This window comes from Rosa rugosa, chromosome 5 (genome assembly GCF_958449725.1).
Source record: "Rosa rugosa chromosome 5, drRosRugo1.1, whole genome shotgun sequence".
Classification (NCBI taxonomy): domain Eukaryota; kingdom Viridiplantae; phylum Streptophyta; class Magnoliopsida; order Rosales; family Rosaceae; genus Rosa; species Rosa rugosa.
In genome coordinates, this window is record NC_084824.1 from 11,831,943 (window position 1) to 11,857,575 (window position 25,633).

Below are 25,633 nucleotides of genomic sequence, written 5' to 3' on the forward strand. Positions count from 1 at the left end.
GCGATGCCTATTTTGCGACGGAAAAAACTTTTTGCGACGGAAAATTGAGCCTTTTGCGACGGAAATGTTGGCGTTGCAATAGGTGGTGTCACAAAATCCATTTGCGACGGAAAACTGTTGCCGTCGCAATGTCTTAAACTATTTGCGACGGATACTTTGCCGTCGCAAAAGAATATTTTATTTATTAAAAAAAAAAAAAAAATAGTGTGAATTGCACACCAAAGCTAGTACCATCTGCGGCAAGTCATCCATTTCTTGCCTATCCAATTGCTTTTCATACACCAACTCTTTAATTACAGCCAAAGATCAGTAAAATGTCGCTTGCCTAAAAAAAAAAAGAAGCTACCAGTACACAAACATAACACAGTGACATTCTTCAATCATTTCTCTTCCCAAATAAGCCCATAGTTCCACTAAATGTTCAAAAACACAGCAAACAGATTCCAGCAGGACCCATCACGGCTTTTGAACACAGTCCCAAGTCTTTTGCAACATATGATGGCAGGGGGACATAAATACATAATAGCATTTCCAGTAGTGCTTTCCCACAATTCAGATGGGTATCCGTCTATATAATCATACATAGGACACACAAAAATAATCAGAGGTAACACTATTTATCACCAATAGCATTGGAAAGAGTAATTTGCAATATATAAACAACACAAAGCAGTATATGATCATTATATGGTGAAAATAAATACATCTTGGTCGGTAAGTCTCAAATATCACATCTATCATCAAAAAAAGGTTTCACCAACGTATTTGATCATTATATGGTGAAAAAAAATGAAGATTACTGCCAATCGCTTACCAGTAGAAGAAAGGCTGGCTGCTCTCACTTTCAAATCAAAAATCGTAGTTCATGTGTAAATTGTGTCCATACTAATGGTGTGGATCAATCTGTAGAGCACATCAAGAAGTAAATGGCTTAATATTAGATCATGCATATTTTATATTGCAAGGAATATAGGTTTGCAAAAGAAATATATGGGCTTATTAAAGGTCATAGATAAAGTGTGAACTTACAGCTTCAAGCCAATGTTGAAGAATTAACTTTGCGTGCTTTCTCATCCTCAAACAAACCTATGACAAAGTGTTATTATTAGAATGAATGTCTAATAAACTATGGAAATATGAGAAAGAAGTATGTATAAGAAAAAGAACAAGCCTTTGCAGCCTAGTTCTAACCCTTGCCCACCAGAAAACGGCGGATTCCAGGTACTCAACATCAGAGAATGAGATAAACTGTACTTGAGAGCTGCAAAATCGAAAGATTTCCACCTGAACCATTTGAAAATAGCCAAATGAATCATACAATTTCCATAAAAAGGGAAGGGCAAAAAAAAAAAAAAAAGAACAACAACAACAATAGAAGAGAACTAAATTCAAGTACAATTTCAATGGTGAGAGATAATAATGAAGTGCTTAGATAATTACCATAGCTCTTCAGTCTGAGGTGGAGAATCTAATCTGTATTTCCACCTAAACCACTTGAAAATAGCCGGATTAGTCAAACAATTTTGTATCAAATTAAACACTGCACCTCCAAGTAGTGAGATAGGACAATGAGTGTCTTGATATGCTTCTCCATTTGCTGATAAGGGAAAACAAAAACAAAGGAAGGGATTAGTTGATCAAAACTCTCAAACTTTTGGTGAACTCAATCAACCAAATATAACAACAAGCAAGGGTTAAATACTGCTTACTCCCTCTACTTATAGGGTTTCATCGTTTCAGTCCCTGACCTTCGAATTTCACCTAAAAAGTCCCTGAACTCCCAATTTCCTCCCAATTGGTCCCTGCCGTCAAGCATCCGTCAAAAAGTCCGTTATCTTCCCCTAAAAAGTCTATTATACCCTCATTTACTTAAAATATATATATATATATTTCTCTTCCTCCTTTTTTTTTATTTTTTTTTCTTTTTACCTTTTCTTCTTCCGGCTCTCTCACCTCCTTCTGTTCATCTCCTCATCAAGATGGTTCCAATCTACAGACCTTCAAGAGGTGAAATGAAAAAAAGAAATAAAATAGAGAGAGAAAATAAATTTTTTTTTTAAAAAAGTGAGGGCATAATAGGCATTTTCGGCAACTTTAACAGAAAATTTTGACAGCAGGGACCAATTGGGAGGAAATTGAGAGTTCAGGGACTTTTTAGGTGAAATTCGAAGGTCAGGGACTGAAATGATGAAACCCTATAAGTATAGGGAGTAAACAGTATTTAATCCAACAAACAATCAGTGCACTACTCCATTGTTCATAGAAACAATTAAATTGTAAATCAGTAGAGAATAAAAGAATAATACCACTCTTTTTGACATTAGGAAGAGACAAGGGCTGAAATTTGGAGCGATTGCTATCAGTGCCTACAAATTAACATAAACAAAACCATTTCTTAGCTACTGTTTTCATTCTTCTGCATCTCTCCCTCCCTGCTTTCTCCCTTATATTTCCCTCCCTCTATGCTTGAGTAGAAAATTGAACTCCAAAAACAAAGATAACATAATGAATATGTATGTACTAACCACAACAATTTTGATGTCCTTCAATTCCACTTTTTGGTTTGATCCTTGGCTAGCAGCTACAACGCCTTGCACCCATTCCAAGTCTTCACCATGTGTGGGCTTATTCCGAAAAGAAAGCATTGATCAGAATGTTCTGATCAGAATGCATAGAAAACACTGGTTTGTAGTCACTTTCGAAGAAAGACAAAATATTTTCTAAGCCTTTCGAATTGAAGTTAAGTTTCAGGGCATGCTTTGCATCTCTAATCTAACTTACTGAAGATTGAGGACAGAAAACAAGTGTAAAGGTTCTCAAATCAATTGTTTGTAACAATAAGCTGCAAGTGTTGAGAAAATTTCAGAAAACTGGTAACAGGCAAGAAAATTTCACCAACAATTAGTCTTTTAGTCATTTCAAGCAAAATTTTCCAGATTTGAAGTAGACATGCGAAGCTACTATTTTGTAAAGTTTCATGCTAATCGAAGTTCAAATGGAGGGTCAAACAAGAATCTAAAATGGACAGAAACGCTGATTCTGCAGAAATCCTGAAACAGTGCAGTAACTTCAAAATAGCACAAGTATCTCATTTTAACTCCGTTTTTCTTGAAATTAAGCTCAAAATGATCATTTAAGAGTCTATTTTAAGCTTTTAAAAACTGAGAGTAAAACAAGAAGTATAGGTTTTTTAAAAATCATGGAATAGCCCACTGGTTCAGCTTGGGTGTTGTCTTTGAGGCATAACATCAAACACTTGGAGTGCAGTAATTGAACTTTGGTCTTTTCCAGTCCTATCCATCCTCATGGGTTCACCAAAACGTAATAATCAAAAGTGCATTCCATTATAACCTTGAATAGCTTTAAGAACTGGAATTTAACAGAAAGTAGAAGTTCTTACCGAAAGGAAAGAAAATTTCTGGTATTGAAGCAAAACTATCATAACTTTTCTGGTACACAAAACTAGGTAGGGGGTGCAGATTACATAGTTTCCTAGATTAAAACAATGATCAAAGTAGTGCAAAATATGGCCAAAAATTGAAAGCGACGTCAAGAGTTTCTTACCTTTTGGGAGTTGTGGAGTCTCGAGCTTGCTTAGTATGGCGGACAATGGAGAGGATTTTTTAGCTCTGAGGATGGTCTATTTGTAATGTAAATACAGTAAAGAACTAGAGTTTTAGGAACTGCATAGCTGACGGATCTACATATCCAATTATCCAGTAAAGAAAGCACCTCCAAATAATGAGATAGGACAATCAATGTCTTGAATTGCTCCTCCATTTGCCGATATGGGAAGATAGAAATAAAGGAGGGGATTAGTTGATCAAAACTCTCGAACTTTTGGTGAACTCAATAGACCAAATATATATATATATTTTTTTTTGCATCAGATCTCATCTCTCATGGGAGAATGACAATTTACTGCAACTTAATAAGAAAAACGAGTTCAACATGTAAACCCAATAAGCACAAATTAAATTCAGTGTGATCTCAGCAAGAACATTGTTTTTTAATTCACTTCATTTCCCCCTGACAAACTACAAAGCATGTAATGTACCAATAGGGGTAGCAAAGCTTCAAACTTAAAGTTCCACTTCGACCCCTGAAGCACCTTGAACAATTTTCAGTTCTTTCAACCAAATATAATTGTTCATGGAAACAACTAAATTGTAAATCAGTAGAGAATAAAAGAAAAATACCACTCTTTCTGGAATTAGGAAGAGACAAAGGCTGGATCGAGAGTGGGAATTGCCATCAGTGCCTACACATTAACATACACAAAACTTTAAACACATTTCTTATTCCACCACTTAATCAACAACAATCTAAATCAAAAGTCGAGAGATTTTCATGATTGAAATGCAGACCTTAACCAGAATACGAGCAACTATTTATGCATGGCCAAGAAGTAGAACTCCATAGCTACAGATCAATGTATGCTATTCACATGGAACTGAGAGGTACTGATACATAAATAGACGGCTTACCACCCAATCTATTAGAGCTCTTTTATCAATTCATCTGGTTTGTGCTACGTCAATCAGCATAAATGCAACTTCTACCTCTTTCTCAATCATGAACCTCATGAGGTCCTCCTCCTCAACGTACCTACTCAAATGCAGGTTAAGTATATAACTTGGAACTAGGATCATATATGAAAAGGTCACCAGAATATCATTAAATACAAGCATAATTAAGGTAAATTTCTCACCAGCAGCAGTTGCATCCATCTCACTGGCAATCTCTATTCTGTTCACCCCATTCATAGTCCAACTCATCAGTATAGGAGAAGGTGGACAGCCCTGCAGAACTAGAAAAAGCATCCACCAATACCTCCATGGTCCTAGCTGAAACCTCATCTAGCTTCATCTTCAGAAGCTTTCCAATATCAGTGTAACAATTTGAGTGCTCACACGTTCTGGCTCAAAGTACACCAAAAAATTACAGGAACAAACCATCACAACAAACCAAAAAATTACGTTCTGGCTGAATCGTATTAGAACTGTGGAGAAGTGAGTTTGGGATTTTCTCTGCTTTTTTTTTGTTTTCTCGTCGAACTCATTAAATCATGCGACGATGTTTCCCTTTAGTCTCTGAAATTATGCGACGGCAATACAAATCCCGTTGCAAAAAATTGTAAGCGTACTACGGAAAGATAACCGTGGCAGATACCATTGCAAATCATGGCTTTTGCGACGGAAAGTCATGCCGTGGCAAATTTTCGAAGCAATTGCAATTGTTTTTACTAGTGCTTCCTCATCACTCAAAACTTAACTTGTTCATGCTAAATCTAAAGAGAAATTAGGAAATTTTATACCAATTTGTCACACCCCAAACCTGGGGTATGAATTAAGGGGTTCTCAAGCAAGAGAAATTTAGAATAAGACCAAATTTAACACAATTTAAAGTGGAACCTTAAGGCAGGAACAATTCAGCTTTGGAGATTTACTAAAAATTCATTTGTGCAACAATGAACTTAAAATTTTTCAGAATCAAAGTAAACGTACACAATAAGGTAGAGCATGCTAAAATTTCATGCAGTTTGCAGTTTGGGAAGCAAGGCAAAACTTGAACAGAAATTGACTTGCAAAATAAGGGTTTTGAAGTCCTCGTCTGCGGGTAGAAAAAAAGAAAAAAGAAAAATAATCAGAATTGCAAGGGAGGGTAGTTAGGGTAATTTATAAAAAATAAATTGAATTAAAGTAATAGAAAAATAGAGAGGGTGTGTGAATAGAGAAAATGGGTGTGTGAATAGCACCACCCAATATATATTAATGTGACAATTTCTGTTAGGCACAAGTACTAAATACTAAGAAATTAAAGCAAATGCAAAAGAGAGTTAAGATTGAGGAAAATACTTATTTCATCTCTTCCAAATATTGCTATCTTCTCGAACAGTTGCCAACTTTCATCATCATTTAGTGGTTGAGGCTGGAAGAGGAAACCATTTCTATCTGAATGCAAAGCTACTTCTTCCTTGCCAGTGCTGAGTAATATTCTGCTCTTGGTTTCCTCACACAAAGGAAATGCAGCTTTCAGAGACTCCCATGTCTCAACAGTCCAAATGTCATCAAGTACTACCAAACATTTACTCTATAGTTCTGATTGGTGAGATGTTGTTACCGGTATAGCAGTCTCTTCCGTCTTTGTAGTATATGCACGAAAGTCCAGTCAACCAATACAGCACAGTAAACTTGGTCTTTCTTCATCCACCTTCCTGAGTTTTTTTTTTTTTTTTTAGATAATAACAGCAGGCCTTCATAAACAATTCCAGCTTGTATGACAACTTGAGTTTATATGCTCTTACACAATTGCAGATGAGATATTATAACTTGCAACTAACATCCTTCGCATATCTACTTCCTAATTTAATCCTAGACAGTTGCAGATGAGATGTTATAGTTTGCAGCCAACCTTAATATAGTGTATTTCTTGCTATAATCAGAGACTTTAGGCACAACAAGCTGTACAACTTGCATAACTACTTCAGAATTTAGTTATTCAATACTTCCATAGAATAACATACGAAGATCCAATAAAATTGGGCTTGTAATAATGGGGCCAGCACAAATTTTTCATACGGGTCCGATAGCGACAAGACGCCAACCTTTATCATCCGCCTAGAGACTGTTCTTTACACCCGCGTGATGGCTTCTCTTTCATGTTATCGTAATTGCTATAAAGTAAATCCTACCACTTATTTCCAGTTTTGAATTGGGGGTTTGATTATTCAGGATTTAGGGCATAAAGTTTTGAATTTGGGATTAGTGTTTCACAGGCAATTTTGGGGGTTTTGGTTTAGGGTTAGTATTTGAGTTTGGATTGAGTGAGTAAATGATGATATTCTCTTAATCATTGCTGTGGCTGAAAGCACACTGTCCAGATGAGGGGAAGCTATTCAGCCTAGGCATTATAAGAAAATTTCATGCTCAGAAAAACTAGTTCAGATTTTAGAACAGTAACAAGGCCCAACAAGAAGCAATATAATCATCCAGGGTTCCAGACCATATGTTTGTCGCACGATGACAGCAAGTTGCACAATCAACTTAAGAAGCTCAATATTAGGAGCAACATGCTAAGGTCTATAGTAACTACAATCCTCACACACAGAACAATAGTAACTACCAATCACACGCAGAACGAGTAATAACAGATGTACAACCAGATCTTATGCATTATCTGAAGCTGTGAAGGGGTAAAATGAAACCAATACCACATAACATTAGCTTCTCATCCCACACACCCCTGTTCTTGATACTTGAGCAATAACCCCTTCAAATGCTTTTACTTATGATTAATTTCTAAATTTTTTTACCAACCCCCCCCCCCCCCATTGCAGCAAAATTCAGGAATGGAGGATTCAAATTGGGAAACCCCTTCAAGTGCTTCTTTACTGAACTGTCTAATCTTCACATAGAAATCAAATTTCACATACTCTTCACGGGAAAGGTTAATTTTCTTGAGGAAACAACAATCTGCTCCCCCAACCCAATTTCTATGAAAGGATGGAGTACACCACACTTCACAGTTGACTTTACAAGTAATCTAGAGACGGAGGATTTCTAAAGAGAACTAAGGAACATCATATGAATTTCATTAGAAGAAGTGAAGAACCACATCATTTTAGCAAGGCACCTCTTTGACAACAGGAACTTAACTTGTAAACTACAAAACATGCTTGATGCTACATAGAAGCTCTATCAACACTAATACATAGTACTTACAAATAGTATAGCAGTACTTGACTTACAACCTAATTGGCACACTATGAAACATGCTGCATAATTAAACTTATACCATACAACATCTGATCGATACATGACTACTAACCCCTTTGACTACTAAAAACCAAGTGATCCATCTGATCTTCATTCCTCATGGAGATCGATCAAATTCAGACACATTGTTAATGGGAAAGGTTGATTTCCCTACCTCGCCCATTTCCACAATAATAGCCTACTAGGTATTATCAAAATTTGAGTTATTACATTATTCTCATCTAAATGATTCTGCTACAACACTCGAGTTTCGGACTGAGACTCCAATATTTCCCTACTTTCTTCGGAAAACCAACCCTGCCATCTTCCAAGATATTTTCTACTATGTAGACGGTAGACCACTATCCCACACCTAAATTTAAGCCAAAAACAGTTACACATGTATACATAATGTATTGCAGAGATGGATTGTTTCTGAGTAGAGCAGAGACAGAACCTCAAACAAATTTCATTAGAACAAATCCTCATTTGAGCAACGTACGCATCTAACTTACAACCTAATTGGTACACCATGAAACATGCTGCATAACTACCAGCATTCCCGTAGCACCAATACCATCATATTTGCTGCACTAAGGGAGATGATAAGGAGGAAATCCTGAGGAAATTACTTGCTTCACTAGGTTAATGAAGCAAAATTCCAATTCCATAGATGGGAAAGAAAAAATAAGAGTACCAAAATTGGACAAACAAGTAATGATACTGAAAACTGGCAACTGCAATGCAGGTTACGGTTATCATTGTTATTAGGAGCGAAAATATGGCCAAGGCCCTGTCAGACAAGCACTTCTTCCACCATTTCTTCCATGGCCGAAGGGTTTATGATAAGGTTACACTATTTCTCTAAAACAAGTACAAACAAAAGAAGAAAAAGAGAAAATGAGAGCAGGAAAGCAAGACTCACGAAAACCCCTTGCGAAGCTTCTGGATAGCACTGTACATTTTCCGCCTGGATCCCACACGGCGTTTATCCCCATATCTTTAAGATCCTCCAATGTCAGCATCGGCAAACACCTCATGTATCTCGAACAGCGGCGTATACCGACTCAACCCCAACGGCGTCGTTTTCGTTTTCCCTGCTCTCCGATCCCCTCGCCCAGTTCCCCCCCAACCCTCCTCGGCTCCTGCCAATTGTGCGCCTCGTTCTCCGCCGACTGCATCGCACTCTCAATCCTCACCGGACTATCCCTATCGGGATCTGCGCTCATCCCCGCTTCGATTTGATCTTCCTGCACTGAAGAAGTTGATTTGTAATCTACTATGAGGCATTTAATCATGAAAGAATCTCGAAACGAATACTGCATTGAACAAGTTGATCTGTTTTTGGACTCGAGAGGAATGCAAGTCAAACAGTCACAGCAGCGGCAGGACGATGAAATGTACAATATATATAGTTCAAGCAAAGCAGGAGAACCATCCATTCTAGAATGTTATATAGTGTGTGTCTGTATCTCTAGAATATTAACATCATGAAACCAAATGAAAAACACCTCAAATGAATTAAAAAGTACCTAGTCATAACTCGTGAGTACAACAGAAGGCACGTGCTGGATTTTATAGTAATCCTCTCCTCCAACTTGAAGCCTGCTAACGAATGATCTAGGCATTGCTACGGTTAGTTTCTTGAGGCTAGTAACATATCTCAGCCCATCTGGAATTGTCTTCAATTTGCGGCAACGGTCTATGTACAAACGGCAGAGACTCGGCATGGCCCCTTCTTCCACCTTCAGGTCCTCTGCTTCTCGTATGCAAATAAGTGAAAGACATTCAAGATGAGGAAAGCCACCGCTGGAGAAAACAAGTGTCTTTGTATTCTTGTACTCGAAAGTCTCCTCCATCAGGCAAAGAGTTTTTAGGTTTGGCAGCTTCTCTAGCACAGCCATTTGGTTGTCCTTGAGATCACAGTGAACCAATGTTATCTTTGTGAGGTTTGGAAAGTCATGACGATCGTTTGGCAACTCTACAGTTCGCCCATTCAAAACCAACTTGTATATATGACGACAACTCAACACTATTTGTGTAACCTCTGTACCACTATTAGTTCCAAGCCAACTGAAAACATAGAGAGATCGAATGCCATCAAGTGTGCTGCTTATAGATTTCAAAATTTCTTCCAACTTTTCCAAGCTGGTTGTCACTCGTATCCCCAGTTTCCTCAGGTTTCTTAACTCAGAGAGATCAGTCAGGTCAGAACAGAGACTTGAAACATAATCTAAAGTCTGCAAATTGCGAAGAGTAGACAGGCGCAATTTTGGATGTGAGGTCCAATACAAGGGTAAATACAAATGCCTCAGTTGTTCCATCTTCCAAATCACATTTGGAACTACCTGACAGTTACATAACTTTAAATTGAGAGTTTGCAAACATCTCAAATTACCTAGTGACGATGGAAGCCTTGTTATACTATACCACAGACTCAAAAATCTTAAGTGGACCATGTTGCCAATCTCATTCGGCAGTTCTACTGATGTTAGCATACCTTCAAGCTTCAAAACTCGAAGCAATTTGAACTTCTTAACCAACGATCTTACTAATTTCTCATCTTTGAGATTCCAAATTCCTGGGGCAAAGTACAATAGAGACCGAAGGTGGCTGTCTTTGTGGTGTCTCAATGGAACCAACTCATCAACATTACTATTCAGATAAATTGCAAGTCTTCGAACTTTAACCGTTGCTGTAGCATTGGTGACCATGGAAGAAGAAACAGGAGTCCTGTTTTGATGTGAAAAATCGACATTCTGGAGAAAGTTCTCCTCTTTCGCCTTTTCTAAGCACATGTCTCGCATGAGATCATGCAGATGACAAGATTTAATCTTTCTAACTGAACCCTGTTCCCCAATTTGTACCACACATCTTTCTACCAGCTCAGTTAAATAGCCGTATGCTGCATCCTCCATTGTCTCATGTGATGCAGATATAAAACCTTCTGCCATCCATAATTGAGTCAATTTTTTCACTGGTATATCAGAATCTTCAGGAAAATTACCTAAATACAGAAAGCATGGTTTTAAGTGATATGGTAAGTCATCATAACTCAATGCCAACACCCACAATGCACCGCTGCATTCTTGTTCGTGGCCTTTGCCTCTTCCAATGTATGTATGAACATTTTTATACACCATATCCCACTCATCAACTGTGTCCTTTCTTGCAAGAAGTCCTGCAAGCACAGTGATGGCTAATGGCAAACCTGCACAGTACTGAAGCATCTTCTTTCCTAAATCTTTCTTCCTTGTGGAGATTCCAGTAGAGATTCCAGAATCTGAAAAAGAATTAACTGTATTTAATTCAAACAAATTTAATCACAGCCAGATCTGTCAAAATCATAATTACAATAGAAAAGTCCCTAAAGTTAAGAACATGGTACAAATGAAAAACATCCAATTCATTCAAGAAACGGCAATATTACATATGATCACAACGCCACCACATAACTTCAGTATCAAGAAGATTTAGTATCCTAAATTCCTATGCTAGTAATTTCGTAGTACAAACATTGTTGTTACTCACCAGAGAAAGAGTACAAGACAAGAATAAAGTCTGTAACATGCTTTTCATTTATTAAAAAATGTAGTGTACGTCTTTATTTGTCAATGACTGAAAATCAAATAATATGAGGAACAAGGATCATTGATAACCTAGCTAGGGATATCAGTCTATCAGTATACTGACTACTATCATGCAACAAGTTGATCAAGGACTGAGAAAAGTTAATATGGAATATATAGTAATGTGACAATCTCTATGAGGGACAATTACTAAATACTAAGAAATTAAAGCAAATGCAAAAGAGAGTTAGAGTGAGGAAAATACTTATTTCATCTCTTCCAGATATTGCTATCTTCTCCAACAGTTGCCAGCTTTCATCATCATTTAGTGGTCGAGGCCGGAAGAGGAAACCATTTCTATCTGAATGCAAAGCTACTTCTTCCTTGCGAGTGGTGAGTAATATTCTGCTCTTGGTTTCCTCACACAAAGGAAATGCAGCTTTCAGAGTGTCCCATGTCCCAACACTCCATATGTCATCAATTACTACCAAACATTTACTCTCTTGTTGCACAAGATAAAGCTTCTTGGCTATTTCACCATCCTTCATTTTTGCAATCTCCTCTCTTTGCAGGGCAGAAACTTTAATCAAGATCTCTTCCCAAACGTCTCTTACTTGACATCGTTGAGATATGCACACCCAAGCAAAAGAATCAAAGTGCTGCCGAACTTCACTATCATGATACACCTGTTTTGCAAGAGTTGTTTTCCCCAACCCCCCCATCCCCCAAATAGAAACAACTCGGTGGCTGTCTCCACTCTTAACCAAATGCACAGCCAATTCTCTCACGCTCTCCTCCAACCCAACAACATCACGATCAATTATATGAGAATAAGTTCGTCTGAGTTGCTGCTGCCTCTCATACACAGAAGTGACACCTTCAGTACTCTCCCTTAGTACTCTAATGTTGTAAGTTTGCAAACTCGACCTCAGATTAGAAATATTGGTGGTGATGACTCCGATTTCCGCCCCAATCTTGTGGAGATCAACTCCTTCCTTCAACATGCAACCAAACCTCTTCAGCACACTCTTAATACCTCCCTCCCTCTTGCAAGCCACTTTCAAGGCATAGATTTCAATGACATCTTCCAAATCATAAGCAGCTTCTCTGATTTTTGCAACGCAGATACGAACAGTTTCATTATCTCCTTGTCTTGCATCAGCATCTTTGAGGAAACCCTTCATTAATTGTAGCTCAGTTTGTGCAAGCTCAACTTGATCGCTGACTCCATACAAGAACTTCCCTTCTTGGATGATGAAGTCTCCCAGCCTTTCAACCACAAAGGAAACTACCGCCTCAGCCATACTCTCTTTGCCAGAAGGGAGACAAATGCAATAGAGTTGTTTGGTAGTTCTGATTGGTGAGATGTTGTTACCGGTAGAGCAGTCTCTTCCGTCTTTGTAGTATATGCACGAAAGTCCAGTCAACCAATTCTGCACCGTAAACTTGGTCTTTCTTTATCCACATTCTTGAGTTTTTTTTTTTTTTTTTGGGATAATAACACCAGGCCTTCACAAACAATTCCAGCTTGCATGTCAACTTGAGTTTATATGCTATTGGACAATTGCAGATGAGTTATTATAACTTGCAACTGACATTCTTCGCATATCTAATTCCTAAATTAATCTTAGACAATTGCAGATGAGATGTTGTACTTTGCAGCCAACGTCTGCAGCCTTCTTTGCATATCTACTTCATAATTTAGTGTATTTCTTGCTATAATCATAGACTTGAGGCACAACAAGCTGTACAACTTGCATATCTACTTCATAATTTAGTAATTTATTATTATTATTTTTTTTTTGAAAAGAATTTAGTTATTCTATAGTTTCATAGAATAATATACGAAGATCCAATAAAATTGGGCTTGTAATAATGGGGCCAACACAAATGAAAATTGCGAAAATACGGGTCCGATAGCCACAAGATAAAGGGCGTCATCCGCCTAGAGACTGTTCTTTACTTCCGACTTCCGAGTGATGGCTTCTCTTTCATGTTATTGTAATTGCTATATAGTAAATCCTACCACTTATTTGCAGTTTTGAATTGGGGGTTTGATTATTCAGGATTTAGGACATAAAGTTTTGAATTTGGGATTAGTGTTTCACAGGTTCGCAATTTTGGGGGTTTTGGTTTAGGGTTAGTATTTGAGTTTGGACTGAGCAAGTAATTGATGATATTCTCTTAACATTGTTGTGGCTGACTGGCTGGAAGCTATTCAGCCTAGGCATTATAAGAAAATTTCATGTTCAGAAAAATTAGTTCAGATTTCAGAACAGTAACAAGGCCAAACAAGAAGCAATATAATCATCCAGGGTTCCAGACCTTATATTTGTTGCACGATGATAGCAAGTTGCACAATTAACTTAAGAAGCTCAATATTAGGAGCAACATGCTAAGGTCTATAGTAACTACAATCCTCATACACAGAAAATAGTAACTACCAATCCTTACAGGCTCACACGCAGAACAAGTAATAACAGATGTACAACCAAATCTTATGCATTATCTGAAGCTGTGAAGGGGTGAAATGAAACCAATACCACATAACATTAGCTTCTCATCCCACACCGATACTTGAGCAATAACCCCTTCAAATGCTTTTACTTATGATTAATTTTTAAAAAATTTTACCAACCCCCATTGCAGCAATATTCAGGAATGGAGGATTCAAATTGGGAAACCCTTCAAGGGCTTCTTTACTGAACTTTCTAATCTTCATTCCACAGAAATCAAATTTCACATACTCTTCACGGGAAAGGTTAATTTTCTTGAGGAAACAACAATCTGCTCCCCCAACCCAATTTCTATGAAAGGATGGAGTACACCACACTTCAATATTTAAGCAAACACTATCAGTTTGACAGTTGACTTTACAAGTAATTTAGAGATGGAGGATTTCTAAAGAGAACTAAGGAACATCATATGAATTTCATTAGAAGAACCATATCATTTTAGCAAGGCAACTCTTTGACAACAGGAACCTAACTTGTAAACTACGAAACATGCTTGATGCTACATAGAAGCTCTATCAACACTAATCTTACAGATAGTATAGTATACAATGTATTAGTGAATTTTTTTCTCTTTGCAATAAGAAATGCAAAAATAAAGGGATTGTATGCAGAGATGATATGGACATACTTGGTGAATCACATATCAGTCTACAGAAACAAAGTTGTCTGCCATTAACAAACTAAAAGTATTAGAACCTGCAATACCGACTACTGATTCAACCGGTCAACCCTAATTCTATTAGCCACAACCTTACTCCACTCCAATCCAATTCAGCCAAACTAAATTTATACCATACAACATCTGCTCACAGGGTGGGTTTAGGTCCTAGATTAGGTTCTTGCCCAACTAAACTTATACCATACAACATCTGCCCGATACATGACTACTAACCTCTTTGACTACTAAAAACCAAGTGATCCATCTAATATTCATTCTTCATAGAGATCAAATTCAGACACATTGTTAATGGGAAAGGTTGATTTCCCTACCTCGCCCATTTCCACAATAATAGCCTACTAGGTATAATCAAAATTTGAGTTATTACATTATTCTCTTCTAAATGATTCTGCTACAACACTCAAGTTTCAGACTGAGACTCCAATGTTACCCTACTTTCTTGAGCAAACCAACCCTCCCATCTTCCAAATTATTTTCTATTATGTAGATCACTATCCCACACCTAAATTTAAGCCAAAACTATCAGTTACACAAGTATACATAATGTATTGCAGAGATGGATTGTTTCTGAATAGAGCAGAGACAGAACCTCAAACAAATTTCATTAGAACAAATCCTCATTTGAGCAATGTACTCATCTAACTTACAACCTAATTGGTACACTACGAAACATGCTGCATAACTACCAGCATTCCCATAGCACCAATACCATCATATTTGCAGCACTAACGGAGATGATATGGCCATCCTGAGGAAATTATTTGCTTCACTAGGTTAATGAAGCAAATTCCAATTCCATAGATGGGAAAGAAAAAATAAGACTAACAAAAATGGACAAATAAGCAATGTTACTGAAAACTGCAATGCAAATTAAGGTTATCATTGTTTTGACTCATTCTTAATGGGAAAGGTTGACTTAACTACCTCGCTGATTTCCACCATACCAGCTATAACACTTAAGGTTTGTATTCACAGCACTCTGATCAATGCCTACCCCCTCCAATCTTCCAGACATTTTTTCTATTAAGTAGACCACACCATCCCACGCTTTAAATTTAAGCTAAAACTATAAGTTACCACTTTACAGAATTATTCTAGTAATGGATCTTTCGCGAAGACAATGGATATGGAACCTCAAACAAATTTCATTAGAACAAACCCCTCATTTGAGCAATGTATGCCTCTAAGTCTCTAACCAACAACAGTCCTAGGGATGGCAATGGGGCGGGTTGGGGATGGGGATCACAATACCATCCCCATCCCCAGGGTCATTCTCTACCCCCATCCCCGCCCCAATCCCCAATAAAAATATATTGGGGATTCCCCGTCCCCATCCCCATTGGGGACTAAGTCTCCAAACCCGCCCCAAATCCCCAATAAGAATTTAATAAATAAAATAATTTTTTCTCATATTGCCTTTTTTAAAATCAAAATCTACAACAAATAAATTTAAAATATAATTAAATTCATAAATCATAATTCAATGAGTGCAAAAGTCAAAACATCATTAAAATAAAAGTGTAGATATTAAAGTAAAGTAATAAATGTATATATTTGCAATTTATATTATAAACAATAAATTAAAATATATATAAGTTAAATACATGTATATATTATTGGGGCGGGTTTGGGGATGGAGATCACAATACCATCCCCGCCCCATCCCCAATCTTAGATAGTGGGGATTGGGGATCCCAATCCCCATTCCCCATTTGTCCCCGAATTCTCCCCCCATTAGGGGCGGGTATCCAATGGAGCTCCGCCCCGCTGGGGATTTTTGCCATCTCTAAACAACACCCTAACTGGTAGACTATAAAACATGCTGCATAGGACATCTAGCAACACACTAATAAAATGATAGTTACAACTCATGAACAGTGAATGCATTAGCTTCTCTACAAAAGCAAGAAGCAAAGGTAGCACAAACATAGAGATGACAACGACATCTTTAGTAACTTACTGACCAGTCTACACAAACAATGTTATCAGACAGATTTGCTCAATGAAGCAAATTCCAACTCCACAAATGGCAAAGAACAATTTAACTACCGAAAATAGAAAGATGCTACTTACTTAAAAAGTTAAAACTGCAATGCAAACTAAGGTTATCATTGTTATTATGAGCGAAAATAGGGCCAAGGCCCTCTCAGACAAGCACTTCCTCCACCATTTCTTCCATGGCCGAAGGGTTTATGATAAGGTTACACTATTTCTCTAAAACAACAAACAAGAAAAGAAGAAAAAGAGAAATGAGAGCAGGAAAGCTAGACTCACGAAAACCCCTTGCGAAGCTTCTGGATAGCACTGTACATTTTCCGCCTGGATCCGACGGCGTTTATCCCCATATCTTTAAGATCCTCCAATGTCAGCATCGGCAACACCTCATCATCCACCTCATGTATCTCGAACACCGGCGTATACCGACTCAGCCCCAGCTCTATTAGCCACGACCTCACTCCGCTCCAATTCGACTCCGGCATATTATCCGCCTCAACGGCGTCGTTTTCCCTGCTCTCCGATCCCCTCCCCCAATTGTTCCCCCCAACCCTCCTCTGCTCCTCCCAATTGTGCGCCTCGTTCTCCGCCGACTGCACCGGACTCTCATCCCTCACCGGACTGTCCCTATCGGGATCTGCGCTCATCCACCCCTCCCCCTCCTCCCGGCTATCCCCTCCCTCGTCAATCTTCGAATTCGAAATCCAATTCGATCGGACTCTCTTCGTCGTCGCCGCCCGCTTCGATTTGATCTTCCTGCTCCCGAACTCGAATCCCCCGTCGCCGTTCTGGTTCCGATCATCTATCTCAGTCGAATCGTGGCCGTTGACGAGGTTCGTAATCGACCTGGCCTTGACGGATTTACTAGAGTCCTTCGGGAGCTTCCAGGGGTACTTGGCCCTTCGCATGTGTGAGTCGATTGAGACGGTGGCGGCGGGCTGGTCGCCGATCTCGCCTAACCGGACGCTGGGCCGGCGCTGCCGTTTCTGGCCCAGTTGGAATTGGGGGCCCGGGTTTTCGGCCGAGTGTAGAGCCGTTGCTGTTGCTGCTGCTGCTGCTACTGCTATTGTGGTTGCTATTGCGGCCGTCGCCGTTGGGGTTATAAGAGGTGACGGTGTCGACGTGGCGGTGGCGGTTGGGCCGGCGGGGATTGTAGCCTCCAGCGGCTGTAACTCAGCTGCCATGAGAGTGAACTGACAAGGGCACAGAGAGTGCGCGTAGGATAAGGGATCTGCTAAATTCTTAGATAAGCATCGATCTTGCGATGTGGACCGTTGGATGAGTAATTACTTGTTAGTCTTTCAATTTTATGGGTAATCGACGGTGTAGGGTGAGTGATGGTTGGATTTCTGAAATTTTTGAGTTTCGAGTGTTTTATTGGGTTGTTTGGGCTACTTCTTGTGGTTCGGGCTTAGTTATCCACGAGTTGATGGCTCCATTAAATCTGCTTCAGTTTATTTATTTATTTTTAATTGGGGCACTTTGGTTTCACTAGCACATGCATCCAATCAGTATATGGACCAAGACTGAGGTCCATGAAGGCATCTCAGCAAAACCAAATTAATTTCCCGCTACAGGCACACGAATCCGAAGATCCCGCAAACCTGCTGACCACAAACTAGTGGGAGTTGGGACTCCAACGCTAAATATCGCTCGACCAACCTTACCACACTAATAATTCTTTTTGATAAAGAGTAATAAGGTGTATTTATAACAACTGACAAAGGATTTTGTATAAGGTTTTAAAGAAAACAATGCAAAAAGTCTTGAATTGCCCATTACCAATTGGTCTAGTGGCATAATTTTCCCTTCATAAGTGGGAAGTTATGAGTTCGACTCACGAAAGACTGGTTGTAGCATTTGAGTTATTTACTTGATCAAAAAAACAAAATCTTGAATTTTGTTTACTTTGTTTCCAAATTTTAACAGTGTGATTGTGTATAATCATTTTTTGTTTCTTGGTCCCCTAAGTTTTCATTCCTAATTTCTGCTCTTGGAAACACGATGACACCCACACCTCATAGCTAGCAAAGGTAAAGATGTCGATAATGCATCTAATTGAATACAAGATAATTGCTGTTTTTATACAATTGTTGGATGTCTAATTACTGTATATTCCTTACATCAACAAGGGTAAAGTAAAATGTGGTATTGATGAATTCTAATTGTACTGTAGGAGTACTTTGCGTTAGTTACTAACTCTTATACCTATATTGAATGCAGAATAATTCTTCGATATTTTCATATCTTTTATCAGAATCCCATCAAGATAGTTGCATACTCACGAGTCACGAGAGGCATGGGACATTAGGGATAGCAAGTGTAGCTGTACCATGGGCATTGTTGCAGTAGGCAGAAGTCTTCTGCCCGGGAAGGGATGAAGTAATGTGAATGTTATCCATTGTAATGTTGTCGCACCCGCGCCTCCCCCCAGCGCAGTTCAAATTGATAGCTACCTAATTGGCAGAAGATCCAAACACTCCATGGTACGTCACATTACTCACTTGTACTGAGCTTTTCCGGCCAGCTTCTTTTGGCCCGGACAGGCCTTTATCGACATAGTGCTGGTTTATTATGATAGGGTTCTTGGACCCTATAAGTCGGATTCCCTCATATGTGATATTCCTAGCATAACCTCTTCCACCTGGCCATGTCTTGATACGTAGTCCATTTTGTGTTCCTCTTAAGGTGCAATTTCTCACGTTCACGTCTTCCACTGTGGCGTCAGCTCCATTTTTCCCAAGACTTCCAATGCTACATGCATACAGGTGAAAATTAGAGGCAGGATCAGAAGAGAGCAAAGATTGAGAGCACAATGTATCTTGAAAGATGAAATTACCTTATACCATGGCCAGGTCCACATCGAACACCACTAACTTGGATCTGAGAAGAACCACTACTGATGGCAATGCAGTCATCACCTGTGAGACATATATTGATTGGAAATTTGTTACCTAGATAAAGCAAATTAATGCCAATCACCTTATTTTTGAAGTGGAAATCTAAAATAACATACCAGTTTCTATAGCAGAATTGTCAATGTTAACATTAGTTGATGAAATGATCTGAATCCCATCTGTGTTCGGACTTTCATCAGGAGCGTTAATAAGCAGACCAGAAACTTGAACTCCGTTGCACCCATAGAATTTTATATGGGCTTTTGCGCTATTAATATGTGTCACACCACTCAGTCGGAGATTATCACATTTACGAATTTCAAGAGCCTAAAAGAGATCATTGATGCATGAGTATACATTGAGATGTTCTTGTATATATTCATGTTTCGATCTCTTATATTCTTTCTGGGATCAAGTAGAAAAGTTCTTGGGTGAAAAACTTATATAATCAAATGTAAGTTAAAATAAGATAGTATAGGCATATATGCAGATTAGTACCGCTGGTCGATCGCAGTCTGACTTGTCGCAAGCTTTCCACCAATTGGAACCCTTACCATCAATTACACCTAGACCTCCTCCACTGATTATGAGACCATCTACATCTGAGAACTGATCGAACCCATTTTTCCTTGTCTGACTCCCATGCTTTACTATTATAATCTGGTGCAACTAGTCTGGGTAAAGCTATGGTATGTCAACATTTCTCATATATCAACTATTTTTACCACTTTAAGGACTCATGTTACCACTTTGAGGACTAATATTACTATTTTGAGGACTCATATGGTAAAAATTTACCACTTTAAGGACTTATGTTACCACTTTGAGGACTAATATTACTAGTTTGAGGACTCATGTGGTAACTAAGAAAATTTACCACTTTAAGGACTTATGTTACCACTTTGAGGACTAATATTACTATTTTGAGGACTCATTTGACAATTTTTAAGGCAATTGTATGCATGTCATACGTTTTTTTTTTTTTTTTTTTTTTTTTTTTTTTTTTTTTGAAAACTAATGAGGATTAGGCGATATTAGCTTCTCTGTAACGGTCAGAAAGAGGCACCAAGGCACCCACACAACCCCGAAGGGGACCATTACAACCGGAAGCCCACCGCCCGTCCCTCAAAAGTGAATTTATTAAGAAGGAAACAAGATACAGAGAGAAGGGTGGGGGACTAGGCCTGACCACTCCTATACATATAACAAACATAAAAAGAGAACAACCACAATTAAGCAAACCGGTAAGTAGTACGTCCAGAAAAATCCTGACCAAAAGAACTAATCAAGAAATGAGGGATTGAATCCCACCATACTGACCCACTATTCAAGGCACCGTAGTTAGCCAACTTATCTGCAACTTGATTTCCCTCCCTGAAGACATGAGAGACGTGTACCTGAAACTGGCTGATCGAATTAAGGCTATTCATCCATTGCACCCGCAGCCTCCACGGGGTTAAGCATGGCTTTTTAAAGTATTGTAAAGCCAACATAGAGTCTGTTTCAATCCACAAAGGGAACCAGCCTCTCTCTTTTGCCACCTTAATTACCTCAATCACAGCCAATAACTCTGCATCTATGGCACAAGAGACCTGAGCATTGCAAGAAAAAGCACCCAAGAAGGCCGCATCGCAGTTCCGGAAAATCGCTCCATAGCCAGCATGGTTAAGATCCCGGTAAGAACCATCAGAGTTAGCTTTAAACCAGCTTCTAGGGGGGGATTGCCAAATCACTGGAATGAAGCGGGGGGCCGAGGGAAGAAGAGGTGAAATGCCCAAGTAGCCAAAGATGGGAATCTGACTTGAGGGAGAAGAGGCGGAGACAAAAGCTAAACCTGCAGATTCTTTTATGGACAGTAGGAAGAACTGTTTGAATCTAGAGGGGCAACACTCTCCACCTTCAAACTTTCTTTTATTACGTTCACTCCACAGGCACCAAAGTAAGTTGCAGACAGATATAAACCATAGCAATTTTGAAGATTGATTAAGCATAGAGAGGGTAGCATCAAGAAACAAGTCAGGCAGGGATGTACCTGGAGGGATAAGAAGCCTGAACATTTGATGGAGCCAAGCCCAAGAGGACGCGGCAACCACACACTCAAGAAATAGATGATCAATAGTTTCACTGTGTCTTCGGCAAAGATAACATCTTGAACAGAGCCTAGTACCACGACGCTGAAGCCGTTCATCGGTAGAAACTCGATTGAGAAGGGTTTTCCATGCCACCATGCTCTTTCGAGGTTGGATGGCCTGATGCCAGATCCGCGCACACCAAGGAGGTGCTGGAATGGGAGGAGACAACACCTGGTATGCCTCCTTGGACGACAAAGTGCCAGATGATGTTTCAGTCCAGATCAGTTGGTCCGGGGCAAGATCAGACGATATTGGGACTGCATTGATAACTTGGGCAACTTGGGGAAAGGCCCTGCAGAAGCTGGGGGGAAGGTTCCACTGACCATTCAAGATGAAGTCACCAACCTTGTCATTAAGGAGCTTCCTGACTTCCTCCTCATAGTCTGTGGAGTGAATTACTGCCTCACCTAACCAATTATCTTTCCAAAACCGTATTGTAGAACCATCTCCCAAGAGCCATTGCACCCTTGCAAGAAGCCTTGGCCATAATTTTTTTAAACCAAGCCAAATGGCAGATTTCTTATAAGACGAACAAGGGTGCAAACCCACTTGCAGAAAACGATCATGAAGGAACCTCGCTGATGTAGAAGCCTTTGAAGCCATCTCCCAACATCTTTTTAATAACAATGATCTATTCAAAGCAAAAAGATCCTTTAAACCCAACCCTCCTTGAGATTTTGGAAAGCATATCGTACTCCAGGCTACAAGGGCAGATCCGTTCTTAAGTGGATCTCCCCTCCAAAAGAAGTTTCTCATCCAACTTTGTACTTTGTTAAGAAGGGACTTTGGCCATTCATAGATGTGGAAGCTGTAGATCAAGATGCTTTCAATTACGGAGGATATAAGTTGCAGTCTGCCTGCTTGCGACAGTTGTTTGCCTTTCCAGGAGCTAAGCTTACACCTCACTTTGTCTGCAATTGGAACCAAATGCACAGATTTCGGATGCCCAATAAAAATGGGAACACCGAGATAGGTGAAGGGAAGTTGTCCTGGTCGTATTCCAAGTAAACCACAAGTTCTGTTCTGCCTTGGCAAAGCATATCTTCCCAAAAGTAAGTTTGATTTGGCTTTGTTGACCACCTGCCCAGAATTCACAGCATATTCATCCATAAAAGACATTAGATTTCTTAGGTGAGAAGGCTTACCCTGAAGAAATACCATAATATCATCCGCAAACAACACATGGGAAGGTGGGGAAACACTTGATGGCGCTGCAATTGTCCTTATCTTCCTTCTATTAACCAGAGAAGAAAGGCCACGACTTAGGACTTCTTCTGCTAGGCAAAACAGTAAAGGAGATAAAGGATCACCTTGACGGACACCCCTGGAGCATGTAAAGTACCCATTGACCTGCCCATTAACACTGACAGATATATATGCAGATTGCAAGATAGTGTGAATGTAGTTAACGAAGGTGGCATCAAACCCAAAGGCACGGAGGACACGAAGAAGAAAATTCCAGTCCAAAGTGTCAAAGGCTTTGCTGATGTCAAATTTAATAGCTAAATTCCCATACTTACATTTCTGGTCAAGGAGGTTCACACATTCTGAGGTCAGCACAATGGGATCAACAATGGACCGTCCTCTAATGAAGGCGCTTTGGTTAGGGGAGATGATACGAGATGCTATTGGACCGAGCCTATCAGCCATAATTCTTGTGATAATCTTGAACACGAAGTTAGCAAGTGCAATTGGACGAAAGTCTGAGATGCTTTCAGCGTCTTCAAGCTTAGGAATTAAAATGAGGATGTTGGAGTTGAAATGCGGCATAATGTAACCATTAATGAAAAAACTCTGAACTGCCCGAGTTACATCATGAGCTACCACAGACCAACAAGAAGTGAAGAAACATCCTCCGAAACCATCAGGACCAGGAGCGCTATTGCCATCCATTTTCATAACGGCATCTCTAATTTCTTCAGCAGAAGGAGTGACAAGAAGAGAAGAGTTCTCCTCCTCCGTTACCATATGAGGGATGACCCTTTCCACTAGACCAGTGACCCCTATTTGATGATCGTGAGTGAAACAACTTTCAAAGTGTTGTACTGCATGTGTAGCAATAGCAGCCTGATCATTGTGCACCCTGTCCTCAACCAACAACGATGTAATTGAATTTTGAAGACGCCGAACCTTGACCATGTTATGAAGGAAAGTTGTGTTCCTGTCACCATCTTTTAGCCAACGTATTCTAGATTTGTCCCTTAAGAGAGTAGCTTGAAGAGATAGGGCCGCTAAATAACTGTTGTGGGCTGTATTTTCTACATTGAGTCGTTCATCAGATAAACCATGAGTGGATATTTCAGCTTGAACCGCATCTAAAGCTGCCTTTGAGTGAGTGACCTGAGCATGTACATCTCCCACCTGTTCTTTGCTCCATAATTTTAGCATGCCTTTTAGAGCCCGTAATTTAGCTGCTAGGATAAATTGTGGGCACCCATGATAATGCAGACTGTTCCAGAACGATCGAACTAGGGCCAAGAAATCCGGTGTCTGCAACCACAAACTTTGAAACTTGAAATGTGGTCTCGAGATAGCATCCAGCTTGGAGCAGGACACTAAAATGGGACAATGATCAGACGTAGCCTTTGTAAGTGTGCAACAATCCATTGAATTCCAGGAAGTCATCCACTCCATGTTCCCTAAAGCGCGGTCAAGCTTGACCTCAGTATGACCATTTGACCATGTGTAAGCTAGGCCTTTTGTGGGGATATCCAAAAGCTCACAATCAGAGCACATCTGACTAAACTCAAGGCATGAAGTTCCATTTGGCAGAGCTCCTCCACGCTTTTCATGCGCACCCAAGATGCAGTTAAAGTCTCCAAACACCAACCGGGGCCCCTGGCCATGCTGGGAATGAATTTGATTTAATTCTTGCCAGAGATGACGTCTACCGGCAATCGTAGTTTTGGCGTACACCGCCGTTAGTGTACAAGAAACCCCCTCAAAGCTACAAGATACTGAAATCTGTTGGTCTGAGGCCGAGATCACCTGTACCCTGAGAGCTTCATGACAAAGAAACCACATGTTGGGGGCTTGCAATCCCCGATTATTAGTAGTAACGAGCTGGAGACCCAAGGATCTCCAAAAGGAGAAAGGAACAGATTTAAACAAAATGAAAGGTTCTGAAATGCAAACAATTAAGGCTTTGTGAGCACGTACCATATTAGCTAAAGCCCGTCGTGTGTCATCGTTTCCCATGCCACGGGCGTTCCAATACAAAATCTTCATTAACAATTAAAGTGTTTTGCGCTCTTCTGGACTCGAGCGCGCAACCCAGGTTTGGGTTTAACTTTGACCTTCTCAGACCTTTTTTGAAGCTTCTTTGCTTTCTTTGTTACCACAGGCGTGAACTCTCCCTCCTCCAAAGCCTCATGCAACAATACTTCTGGTTTTCTAATGGGGATCACATCATTTGCATTGACTTCTTGGTTTCTAATAGAAGTCACATCATCTGTAGTTTCAAGTTCATTTCTGCAGGTTCCCACTTCTGGAGTACCATCCAACTTGCTAAAACCCGGCGGGACACTGGCGATAGAAGAGCTGTCCTGAACCATAAGAGCATTCTTTGCATGGACTTGCACCGCTAGAGAAGTATCAATTCTGGGATAATCAACGTTGGCTGAGCAATATCAGTGTGAGCGGCAACCAAACTACTTGGTGTCTCATTGGACTGCTCCCTTCTCATCCCTGACTCTCTCTTGGGCTGCCTGCGACGAGCTGTACGTGTGCGTTAACACATTGTAGAATTTTCCCTTGGAGCTGTAATTTAAGAGCCACGTTCAGCAATATTGTTGTGAAGTCCACTAGAAAATTGACAAATGAGAATGAATTCAGCAAGTTAGTTAGTATTTAGGAGAGCTAGCTACATTTCCCAGCTTTTTAATTATAATCGCCAACCCTAGCATGCGGCTTATATAAGCGAATCCATCTAACTAATTACCTGGAAATGAAGGGTTTCAGGCTTGCAAGGCCCTTTAAAAACCAAAGGTTTTAACAAGAATGTTCTTTCCTTTGGAATTAGCAGGGAAGGGGTTCGTTCTTTCATCACTTCATCCACATAAATCCTCCCATGCTTTTAGGAACGCCTT

At 39.7% G+C, this 25,633-nt stretch overlaps 3 protein-coding genes and 1 long non-coding RNA gene across 14 annotated transcripts; all 4 read right to left on the reverse strand.

Annotated features, from left to right (window-relative positions):
• Nucleotides 1-217: 217 nt before the first annotated feature.
• Nucleotides 218-4,958, reverse strand: LOC133709508 (uncharacterized). 10 transcript variants are annotated; one of them, XR_009846312.1, is made up of 12 exons: nt 4,712-4,958; nt 4,488-4,608; nt 3,733-4,261; nt 3,565-3,640; nt 3,401-3,492; nt 2,526-2,658; nt 2,307-2,366; nt 1,441-1,597; nt 1,192-1,284; nt 1,030-1,086; nt 815-903; nt 220-568 (listed from the first exon to the last, which is right to left on the reverse strand). It is a non-coding gene; the product is annotated as an uncharacterized LOC133709508 (long non-coding RNA). The 10 variants fall into 10 exon arrangements; XR_009846310.1 differs by having other exon boundaries at nt 221-568; nt 3,401-3,640; XR_009846311.1 differs by having other exon boundaries at nt 222-568; nt 3,401-3,762; nt 4,200-4,261.
• A 3,520-nt stretch (nt 4,959-8,478) lies between these two features.
• Nucleotides 8,479-12,961, reverse strand: LOC133709507 (putative disease resistance protein At1g50180). Of its 2 annotated transcripts, none has more exons than XM_062135281.1 (3): nt 11,592-12,961; nt 9,290-11,040; nt 8,479-9,012 (listed from the first exon to the last, which is right to left on the reverse strand). In XM_062135281.1, the coding sequence occupies exons 1-2, from the start codon at nt 12,628-12,630 to the stop codon at nt 9,290-9,292; spliced, it is 2,790 nt and encodes a 929-aa protein (XP_061991265.1). In that variant the 5' UTR covers nt 12,631-12,961; the 3' UTR covers nt 8,479-9,012. The 2 variants fall into 2 exon arrangements, with proteins under 2 accessions (XP_061991265.1, XP_061991267.1); XM_062135283.1 differs by having other exon boundaries at nt 8,479-9,007; nt 11,592-12,960.
• Nucleotides 12,962-16,616: 3,655 nt separating this feature from the next.
• On the reverse strand, nt 16,617-17,784 carry LOC133709668 (uncharacterized). Its single transcript, XM_062135483.1, has one exon. It carries the CDS (start codon nt 17,698-17,700, stop codon nt 16,792-16,794), a length of 909 nt encoding a protein of 302 aa, XP_061991467.1. The 5' UTR covers nt 17,701-17,784; the 3' UTR covers nt 16,617-16,791.
• A 1,188-nt stretch (nt 17,785-18,972) lies between these two features.
• LOC133711201 (uncharacterized) lies at nt 18,973-25,099 on the reverse strand. The gene is made up of 6 exons (XM_062137357.1): nt 24,852-25,099; nt 20,964-24,624; nt 19,912-20,046; nt 19,533-19,740; nt 19,356-19,437; nt 18,973-19,270 (listed from the first exon to the last, which is right to left on the reverse strand). The coding sequence occupies exons 1-6, from the start codon at nt 25,097-25,099 to the stop codon at nt 18,973-18,975; spliced, it is 4,632 nt and encodes a 1,543-aa protein (XP_061993341.1).
• Nucleotides 25,100-25,633: the final 534 nt, after the last annotated feature.

Excerpts from the sequence above, each read along its gene's own strand:
- LOC133709668 (XM_062135483.1), bottom strand. The coding sequence starts at position 17,700 with ATGGCAGCTGAGTTACAGCCGCTGGAGGCTACAATCCCCGCCGGCCCA.
- LOC133711201 (XM_062137357.1), bottom strand. The coding sequence starts at position 25,099 with ATGGTTCAGGACAGCTCTTCTATCGCCAGTGTCCCGCCGGGTTTTAGC. Across the intron at positions 20,047-20,963 it reads AGTTATTGGCTGTGATTGAG|ACAAGGAAAAATGGGTTCGA; the intron begins GTAATTAAGGTG and ends CATGGGAGTCAG. Across the intron at positions 19,271-19,355 it reads GGACCTGGCCATGGTATAAG|CATTGGAAGTCTTGGGAAAA; the intron begins GTAATTTCATCT and ends GTATGCATGTAG.
- LOC133709507 (XM_062135281.1), bottom strand. The coding sequence starts at position 12,630 with ATGGCTGAGGCGGTAGTTTCCTTTGTGGTTGAAAGGCTGGGAGACTTC. Across the intron at positions 11,041-11,591 it reads ATCTGGAAGAGATGAAATAA|ATTCTGGAATCTCTACTGGA; the intron begins GTATTTTCCTCA and ends ATTCTTTTTCAG.